This window comes from Morone saxatilis, unplaced genomic scaffold (genome assembly GCF_004916995.1).
Source record: "Morone saxatilis isolate NCDOM2014 unplaced genomic scaffold, NCSU_SB_2.0 Contig4, whole genome shotgun sequence".
NCBI lineage: Eukaryota > Metazoa > Chordata > Actinopteri > Moronidae > Morone > Morone saxatilis.
Genome location: NW_023339984.1, coordinates 18518778 through 18529533, shown reverse-complemented (window position 1 = coordinate 18529533; position 10756 = coordinate 18518778). Strand labels below are relative to the sequence as shown.

At 42.2% G+C, this 10756-nt stretch overlaps 1 protein-coding gene across 1 annotated transcript; it reads right to left on the bottom strand.

Moving 5' to 3' along the window:
- On the bottom strand, positions 1-8499 carry kif1c (kinesin family member 1C; the record flags this gene model as incomplete). Its single annotated transcript, XM_035675137.1, is given in 18 exon segments — positions 1-95; positions 440-519; positions 866-941; positions 1099-1178; positions 1264-1400; positions 1727-1840; positions 2483-2631; positions 2715-2793; positions 3551-3629; positions 3714-3779; positions 3901-3978; positions 4116-4227; positions 4391-4569; positions 4671-4736; positions 5849-5949; positions 6396-6474; positions 6560-6636; positions 8347-8499. Coding segments are annotated over 18 exon segments (1753 nt in total), but the record flags the coding sequence as incomplete, so codon positions are not given.
- Between the last annotated feature and the right edge of the window lie 2257 nt (positions 8500-10756).

Sequence of the window (10756 nt, the reverse complement as noted above, 5' to 3'; positions counted from 1 at the left end):
CTTCTCCCTGGTCGTTGAGCTCACTGACAAACACACAGTGGATCTCTTTAATGAAATGACCCGACAGCTTAATGTCCACGTCCTGCTGTCCAACCCTGAAACACAGACGGACAAACATCCCGTCAGGATTCACACCGACGCCGTTAATAGAGAACGCACACACCACACTCTCCACTCACACACCACACACAGCACACACACAACACACTTCTTTGCCACTTTTTTTTCAGAAGCACAAACAACACACACACACACTGGATGCACACAGGGCTCCCAAACTGTGAGGACCATTCATCTGAAGGATCACATGTATAAATATTCTAGCAATAATAAAATGCTTCCAACTGAATATAAAGAAATAATGAAGTTCATTCTTCACTATTTTCTAAAACCATCAATCAATCGAGATCAATAATGTAAGCACGGGTGAAGCTCTGACCTGGTGAGCCCCTCCTTGATGTAGTAGAGGAGACACTCCGACATCAGAGGGTCTTCATTCAGGTTGACCAGGTGAGGCGTCTGCAACACGTTTCAAAAGCTTTGTTTGAATCCGACGATGAACAATGAACAATATCTGAGACATTAATTAGCTCCAGTGCAGTTGTATAATTACAGCCGGAGAGTTAACATCATTCATTATTTCTAATATAAGCTCTGTGTATTGTTTCAGGCTCGTCGATGTTTACTGACAGTCTTAAAGCCACAGTTGTACATTTGAGTATGAGCTTCAGTCCCTGTTTGCATATGTACCTTTGGTTAATACATTTATTTGCATAAACATGTAAATGCTATTTCAAACTTTAAATTAAGTTTACAGTGCGGTCGTCATGACGATGCTAGCTGTCCGAGACGCGTGTAAACTCACTCCTTTGGGAGAGAAGACGCCCAGCGTTCCTCCATCTTCTTTAATGGACACGCCCATCTCTGCCAGCAGGGACTCTCTGGGCGAGAGACACAGACACACACAGGGAAAAAGAGAGAGAGAGACGTTTCATTAATGACAAGTCCCGCCCTTCGTTCTCTCTCATCAGCCTTCAACTCTTTTTCATTCCAGACTTTTATAAAAGCACAACAACTGCAGTGAGTTAGTGACGTTACCTCTCCAGTCGAATAGATTCTGTCTTTCTTAGTTTCTCTTCCCACGTCTCGTTAAGCTCCGCGATGATCTTCTCTGTTTCCTGCAACACACACACACAGAGGCCTCATCAGTGTCCGAGCCGGATTCAAGAGTCCAGCATCAGGAGCATCAAAGTCTGATCGTACCAGCAGCATCTCAGCTGCCTCCTCTTTACTGATGGGCTCCGCAGAGTCCGCAGAGTCCGCCTCCTCTCCGTCCTCTACGTCCTCGATCAGGTGGTCGGGGTCAGCGGGTGCCTCACCTGCAGAGGTCGGCTCGGCACCTGGAGGTGAAGAGGACATTCAGAGAGACACACAGAGACAGGAGATAAAGACAGTGACGGTGAGTCAGGATGAAACGGTGGCAAACAGGAACATTAAATTACAGTATAAGTATGTTTTCACCAGTGTTTAATAGTAAATCACTGTTTCTTTAGATTCTTCTTTGTCTCAATACATATGAAAGCTTTTGTACCATAAATAATCAATACAGATTTCATAATGTGTCCATAGTTTGTCACATCACAAATCAAGTGGGTGTCACTTTTCTTTAACCTCTAAAACATCAAATTCATCCACAACATTATCAGAATCAGTCACACACACACACCTGGAGGGGCGGAGCCATTCTCAGGTGCGACAATCCCATTGGCTGTGATTGCCAGCTGCAGTGGGGAGGGGGACACACCTGCGACACCACCGGGGCCATTGTTGTTGTTGTTGACTTTAAGAGAAAGAGAGAGAGAGAGAGAGAGGAAAGAAACAGAGAGAGAGAGGAGAAGGGAGAGAGAGAGGATCAGCGTTTCATTTTTAACAGGTTGATCTCTGTGTAATGTTGGTTTGTAAAGAACAGCTTTTGTAAATATCTGCTTCATACACAACACACACACACATATACAGTTGCTGTTGTCTGTAAATAACGCCTCTAAACATTCTGCACATAGACATACCGTGCATACCGCGTCTAAATAACCACACACGCTACCCAAAAATACATTGTTCACCAGGGCCGTGTTGCTTGTACATGTCAGCGTTGTTGCTGTAGCTAACAGGAGCTAACCGGCTACATCTGGTAGCAACTGATTGCTGAAGAGAGGCAGAGGTGAGACTGTAAAATGTGTCATTATAAAATACATTACCTTGTTTATATATTATGTATAATATCATGACTATAGACACTAATACAGACAGAATAATGTTTATATTAGTGGTGTTCATCTCTCCCTCTCTCCCCTTCACTGTAATGTGTACCAGGGTGTTATACTTTACTCTATATAATGTATATATATATAATTATAATCTATATAATGTATGTATTATCAGGAGTACACACAGTACATGTTCACTGTATAAGGTGAGTATTTACCAGCGTTGTCCAGCAGCTCCTGCAGGCCCTGGGAGAACAGCAGGTTTCTCAGTCGTTCCACTTCAGACTTCAGCTCTCTGATCAGTTTGGCGTTGGGATCTTCATTGATCACAGCGTTACAGCGGATCTGTTTGGCACGGTCAGCATACCTGGAACCACATGGTGCTTTGGTTAGATCTGATTAAAATGGTTTTATTTATCGTACACAGATAGCATTAGATCAATATCTGACCTCAGAGTGCTCAGTGTTTCTTCATAGTTGATGTCAGCAGGACTTAGAGCAGCAATCATGGCCGTCCGAGAGTTTCCTCCTGAAGCACACACACATTAAAACTTGTTATCACCAACAGCGGTGGTTCTGTCGGCCCTCAGATTATCACCAGTAGAGTTCCAGACTGGTTACGTTTTACCTGACTGGAAGAACTTTTTCCTGTATCAGCTGGGAATGTCAAACACCACCTGCGGCGTTCCCCAGGGGTCTGTTCTTGGCCCTTTATTGTTTACTATCTACATGTTGGGTGACGTTATCCAGAACTTCAATATCTATTTGCAGTTTTATCCTCTCCTTTTTATTAGATTTTCACTTTTTGGTCTACGACAAAATACGTCAGTAAATACCCCAACTGTGACTATTAAAGGATTTGACATGTCTTATAAAAGGACAGATACTTCTGCACTTACTAGTCCACCTTTAGAGCCTGGTTGTGTTTATACTCGCACTCTTGCAAACTTTTCTAACTCAAACTTAACAACTTGTAGATTTTAATCACAAGATTTAATCATGACTTGAAAGATTAGAGGTGGTGAAGTCTTTCAACCGTGTTGTAGTTGGTTTATAGGCTAAACGTTAGCTTTCTACTTCTGCCGATCATTTACACTTCAAAAATCAAATTCTTTGTGTCAACAAGGTCAATATCATAAACCTTTGTTCACTGCAGAGCATATTTTCAGCATTAATCCAAAATCCAATGGACCAATCCCACTGAAGGAACCAGGGCGATGCTAACTTCAGGATTTGCCTACACATATACGCTCTAAGCTACTGGTCTGAATACTAGTCGCACTTACCCAGGTTTTCTTTCAGTAGCCAGGTGAGAACAGAGTCTCTGTAGGGAATAAAATCACTTTTCCTCTTCTTGTTACTTTGCTGCAGAGGACAGAAGAAGGGGAGTCATTCTTTGTGTATTTTTTTTATATCATTTTGCATAAATACACGTTTGTGTTGACTTACCATTTCAGCCAAAGCTGATATGACTTTTCCCAATGTGGTCAGAGATTTATTGATGTTTGCTCCTTCCTGCACGCAAATATACAGCAAAGTAAAGTCAACATACAGTAAACAGGAACAAATAACAAGTAAATCTGGATAAACACTGATGAGACTTTAATTAAGCCAACACCAACGTGTGACCTCTGACCTTGAGTCGCATGCCCTTTGCCCCCGAGGAGTCTGCTCGTTCGCTTCCAGCCAGGTCGACCAGACTGATCTTGCTGACCTGAAGACAGAGTATTATCGTTAAGTCCAAATCCAAAATCCTGATTACAAACAACACTGCGACATAACGACACCACTGCAAGTACAGTAGGATAGCTCAGTCCCCACAAGGACACCGAGACCAGAACCAGCACACACCTTCTCAGTGTCCAGGCTGGTCATCTGGTCTCGTCGTTTCTGGGTGAAGACGATGGTGAAGACAGCGTGTGACCTGGACGACGTCTCATTCATGTTTGTGGCCGCAACCGTCCTGTAATCAGTAACCAGTCAGAAATAAATAATCAATCACTGACAAACTGCCTTCAGGCCCCAGCATGACCCACCATCCAGGCAAGGTACAGTCCTGGACCTTCAGGAACAGCAGCCTCTTTCTAGTTTTGTCTTTAATATCTGGATATTGTGTGAAGACTGACCGAGCTTTGTTGCCAGCGTCCATCAGGTCACGGATGTCGCTGAATCCGGTCACAGCCAGTTTGGACAGATCCTCCACGTAAGGACCCAGGATGGGATGCTCCCGGACCCGCAGAGTACCCTGGGACTTTGGGTTTAACAGATCCCGGACCCGCTCGCAGTAGATCTCCATGTAGGACACCTGGAGGAGGAGGAGGAGGAGGAGGAGGAGGAGACAGCGATCAGCCAATCAACGTTCACTGGAATAAAGCAGTTTGAATGAACGGATCAGAGAGAATTTACCTCCACAGAGTAGGTCAGGTCAGGATCAGTGTTTTCTCCGGTTCTCTGAAACAAGTCCTCACACAGCTGGAGACAGAGAGATAGAGGACCATCCATCAGATTATTCACTGATCAAATACCATTAAAGGTGGATTTATGATTCTGCATCTGCATCTTCCAAAAGTCCTGCTGTGCTTTCTCAGAAATGCAACCAGACATAAAATCTGTGTCTAATCTGCAGGGCTGCTTTAGGTTTAATGGTCCCACCACAAAGCAGGAAGAAGAAACCAGAATCCTCTACAGACAAGATCATTAAAAACGCTTTAGTTTAATTCCACTTCAATGATGCTGCTTTGTTTCTCTAAGTTAACGACTTATTAGCTCATAATTATAAGAACAAAATGAATAAAAAACAGACACGTTATTGTTCAAGCTGGTTCTGCCATCTGACCACAATGCAAACAAGCCTTTATACATCGTGTTCTCATCCTCTACAGGTTAGTTGTATTTCAGGATCTTGTGTTTGCCTTCATTAATGATAAATAAACACTGAGTTATGAACGGAGAGACATACTCAGACACAGAGGCATAAATCCAACCAGGGCGGAGACAGGTCACAGAGAGCAACAGAAAGTGTCCAAAGTTTGGGATCATTTCAATCAGAAAACAAAATGCAAACTCTGTACAGTGTCTGTTTTAAACTGAACTAGCCTAGCACAATAACTCTACCTACTTAGCAGCTATAAGTCACTGTTTATCTGCAGGATCAATATTCTGATTGCTTGCAGCTTCCAGCTCTGAAGCTCTGAAATATGTATCTTCGGTTTAGGCTGTTTTAATTGTCTTTAACTTGCCTCGTACCTAACTAGCTAACTAGCTGTCCACAGTCTGGACCTACTCAGTACAAGAAGACATCGTAGGAACGTTAACGTTACATAAACACAGACTTTTATTTCTTTACTGTGGCAGCAAACACACACAGCCTTTCAGTAACTATTACACTGCAACCTGAACTTATCCACACACTTTATGCCAACTACAGTAACGTCACTGTCCCTCACACACCAGGAAAGACTCCTGCCTACAGCTAACCCACCAGACTCCACCTTCCTTAAAGGGGAGGGCTGGAATAGCTTTCAATAGAATACTCGATTGCTTCATTAACTGATATCTGCAGCCTTAAATCCACCTGTGTTTACCTGTGGTATGATCCCTTCCTGTCCAGGCTCTTGTTTGCCCATCATGGTGTAGCTCTTTCCTGCACCCGTCTGTCCGTATGCAAAAATACACACATTGTATCCTGGAAAACAACAATAATATTAATCACTTTAGAACTGAAGACACAAACTGATCCTCAATGATCGATAGCATCCCGTGATATTTGTTTATAATCCTGATGGATCTGCTTCCTGTCGGACTCACTCACACTGGACTGATTCACACATCATGTTTCACAGATTTAATCTCAAAGTGAAAACTGGAAACGATTCGTTGTTTGGTCCATAAAATGTCAGAAAGAAGCTGACGTCCTCAACACAAATAAATTCAGTTTGCTGTCACAGATGCCTGAAGACACCTCAAAATATTTACATTTGAGGAGTTGGAATCAGAGAATTTGGACTTTTATTCTTTAAAAAACTCAAAAAAACAAATAATAGATTACCAAAATAGTTAAATCGTTAGCATCAGCACTATCTTTGTCACTGGTCTTTGTGTTTGTGGTCATTGAGCAGCGAACCGGTTTACCTTCGAAGGCGTGCAGCAGCATCTCCTCTCCGATGTCCTTGTACACCTGCCTCTGACACGCAAAGCTCGGATCATCAGCCTGCAGACACACACACACACACTTCTGGTTATCATTGCTGTTGCTGGGTGATCTGATGACTGGTTCTCTGTGTGTGTGAGGTTACCGTCGTGTGGGACCAGTAGGAATAGTCGAAGGTGAAGTTCTTGGCTCCATCTTTGGGTTGTTTGGGGTTGGAGATACCTGGAAGGAGAGAGGGGACTTTATCAGACCTTTAATACCCGACGTGGTTGAAATGTGCTCAACGTTCACAGAGACACGTTCCATCGTTACCGCGTTCACTGTGTGAATATCTGAGTGGATGTGAGTTCAGACGGCTGCTAAAAACAGACGAGTCGCAGAGAAAAAGTCTATAAATAACCTCTGAGTGGTTCAGAGGTCACGTGACGGGCAGAAGCATTCTGGGATTGCTGAGGCCTGTTTTACCACATGCAAACTGAAGGAAGGAGCCTTTCAGAGACTGAAATCATCCGACAGAATGTAACTGATACAGACTGACATGTTCACATAGAGACAGTGACGATGGTTTCTTAAGTCTTTCACACAACGACATTCACAGGCAAAGAATCAACATTATTTTATCCTGTTTGCTTTAAAAGCAGCACAAACAAGGTATTTATCCACAGTCAGTGTATTATCCAGTGCTTGCCAACCTTTTTCCTTCAGGGAGCCCCTTTCTGTCACTGAGTAAACTTCAGATTATATTCAATAATATCAATAACAGAGAACAGCTGATAAACTGATCAATGAGCACAAACAGTGAACTCAGTGAACATCGATTAGTTCCTGTGAATATTGATACTGATAACAGACACTGATAGTTTTATACAATGCTGGGTCTGTAGTACGTATCTCCTCCTCTTATCAATGTCACCATGTTATTCAAACCATCATATCATTTACTGGAAGGTCTTGTATTGACACATTAACTCTTTTTATTGACGCAGAGTTTATGAGACACTCAGATGTCCCCGCTGTGTCCTCTCCATAGAGTTTACTACAGTTAGGGTTTCCTCTAACAGTAACATGACTGAGGCCCCAAGTACCAGTTCAAATGAAGTAGAATTCTATTTGAACTGATTTTATCTTCTCACCGATCAGCCTGTTGAAAGTTAAAGTGTTTGTTACACGTACGGTTAACCACAGTGGGTGGGGCTCGAACCTGCAGCTTCTCCTACCAACAGTCCAGTTTTAAACTAAATACTTCGGTAATCTGAGGCCTAGATCTGACTGAAGGACGACACAGATTAGTTCCAGGATATTTGAACCAGTTTCCAGGTGTTTATATGAAAGTAGTCTCTTAATTTCCAGGTTTTCCAGGACACGTGAGAACCCTGGAAACACTGACGTCAACAGGAATTCATGGCGGTGAGGAAGTGTTTTCACAGCGTCCGGGTTAAACCTTCAACGTTATAATGATGAGCGCAGGCGGGATGAGCAAAGTTTGAGTCAGAATATCTGAAACTGAACAAATATTATGAATGGAAACCGACAACCGGCTCCAAATTAAACTGTGGTTGAACAGCCACGAGCACGCCAACTCCTGTTCCTCCTGTACGCTGTGTTCAGACTGACGGATATTGATCGAGAATCAGGAAAGAATGGGTAGAGGCAGTTCCATTGCAGTATATGGTGGTCCCCTCTTTGATAGGTAGACATCGCTAATGGAAAAAAGTCCCCTCTTAGCAATTTCTTTAAAAAAAAAAAAAAATTACATTTGAAGTAACATTCTGGTAAAAGACCTTAAAAGAAAATTTTCTATGCTATTTTTGTTTTTTTAAAATAACCAGAAAACTATTCAGTCCCTGTTGATAGGGGTACACGAACAGTCCCCCCTGTTAGCATGTAGGAATGTATAGGTGTGTGTTTGTGTGTGTGTGTGTGTGCACTTACAGGTGGTATTTCCCTGCATCTGGATCACACACTTGGCGTTGCGTCCCGTCTCTCGGGAGTTGAACGGGCGGACTCGCACCGCCACCTTCACTGACGCGCCCGCCATCTCTTAGCTCCGCCCCGACCCCACCTGAGGGCAGCCAATCAGAGAGCAGAGTCAGACAGAGGCAGAAAGAACAGCACAGATTTTACACCTGAAGGTTCAGCAGACTCTATCCAGGTGCATTATGGGAAATGTAGTCAGTGTTTTTGGACTAAAAGCCGGGATTACTCAACTTTTCTGTTTTTAAGAAAAACAAATCATTCATATTGTTTATCTTCCTCTCTCTTTCTCTCCATCCCTCCTTTTATCAATTAATAGAACATTATTGAAAAATTACAAAATTATGGGGAATTATTTTTTTGTTATAACAGACAAATAACAAAGAAAAATACTCGTTCTTTTTCATTGATTTAAATGTTAAAATGAATTTTTTTTCATTTATAAATGATTAAATGTTACATTAAAAGATGAATTCAAAATCAGTGATTAAATTCTAGTTTAGTGTTTTATTTTTGGATTTTATTTTGTTTGTATATTGTTGATTGTTTTTATTTGTATTTGTGAGTAACATATAAACATTTAAACTATTCTCTCCATCATCCATCTCTTTATTCTCTCTTTCTCATTCAGATTACATTAAATAAATCTCTCTCTCCACCATCCCTCGTTTTGTGGTCAAACCATTTGTCTCCTCCTCTCCTTTCCAGCGTCATTTTACGAGCTCAGTTTCTCTTTCCCGCTCTTTTTTCTTCATCCTCCTTTTTTCCACTCGTGCATTTTCCTCTCATCCTTTTTTCTCTCTCATTTCCTTTAATATTTCCTTCTTACCTCCCCTCCTTTGCTCTTTTCCTCTTTTATTTCTTTCCTTCAGTCTTTCATACACTTTAATTCTCTCTTCTTATTCCTCCTTTCTTTTCTACTTCTTTGCTGTTGTTATTCTTTCATTCTTCCCCAGACCTCCTCTGACTCTCTCTCTCTCTCTTATTATTTCTTTCTCCTCCACCTCTCTCTCCTCTAACTCATCCTTGGCATTCGAGCACTGCTGCACATTTTCTCTTTCTGTCTTTTTCCTTTCATTACTGTTCTCCCTGAACCTCCTCCTCCCTTCATTCTTTCCCCTCTCTCTTCCTCTCTTTCTTTCATGTTTCCACTTATTTCCTCTCCACTCTCTCTCTCTCTCTTTACATTCCTGTCCTCTGTTTTGTGTTTCCTCGTCGCCATGGAAACCACAGCTGTCTTTCACCTCTGTCTTCCTGCTCCCGTCGTCCTGCAGCCGTCGTCTTTCATTCCTCTCTGTTCTTGCTCTATTGTCTCTTTCTCTCTCTCCCCCCCTTTTCTTTCTTTTATCTTCTCTCTCTCTCTCTCTCTCTCTTTCAGTATGTATGTATGTTGAACGCCCCCGCCCCTGCCCCAGGCCTTTAAACACACAGTCCTGTTCTGCTGGGAAATCACCTCGTCAGACACTGTTACTGTGTGAGTGTGTGTGAGTGAGTCAGAGTGTGTGTGTGTGTAATAAACACAATAGAGACAACCTGACTATCAGAGTCCTTATCAGAAGTAACTGTATGTGCAGCATTGATCAAAGCTCCTTCTCCGATTATTGATCTGATTTAAATAGTACAGTTATAATAAAGCCGTGTGAGGACACACCTTTTAAATATAACAATATATGGAGACACAGTTCACAGCAAGGAGAGCACATGTTTGCATTAAGGAACTATTTTCTGCAACATGTCTTTGTTTTCTTAGTTTCTTGAACAAGCGGCCATTTTGAAGAGATAAGCGTTCAATAAATCACAACTTCACCATCAGTTGAACAATGAACTCATTTTAAATAGTTGAGATGATGAGAGAAAATAAGTGCTTCTAGCAGTGTAGATGCAGATTACAACCAGCTCATTCTAAGGCAACAGAAACCCAATGGTTCCTACAGTCAGGTGATTAAACACAAACAGAGCTTTAAATATCAGATTATATTTCTAACAACAGATCGATGTTACACACTGGACCGTCCCTAATAAAACTCTCTGTACACGTACTGCAGCTCACTAGAGCACCAAATGTGGATTCATCTGCCGCTGAAAATAGTCCCCAGCAAATGAACTCTGTGAGTGGTTTTCCAGACTAACTGGTAACTGTAAGAACAAAGGAAGAACCAGAGCTGGCCGATTGACTGATTGTAATTTATAATGCCCCCAGTTTGATCTTAACAACCTCAAAACAGAAACACGACACTGAAGACAAAGCTCACGTTGGGGGTCTGAGTACCGACTGCGAGGGAACCTCTGCACTCAGGAGAAACTAATGACGAGGAACCAATGAGCTCGGAGCCACAGACAGGAAGTGAGACGGTATTGAGAGACGGAC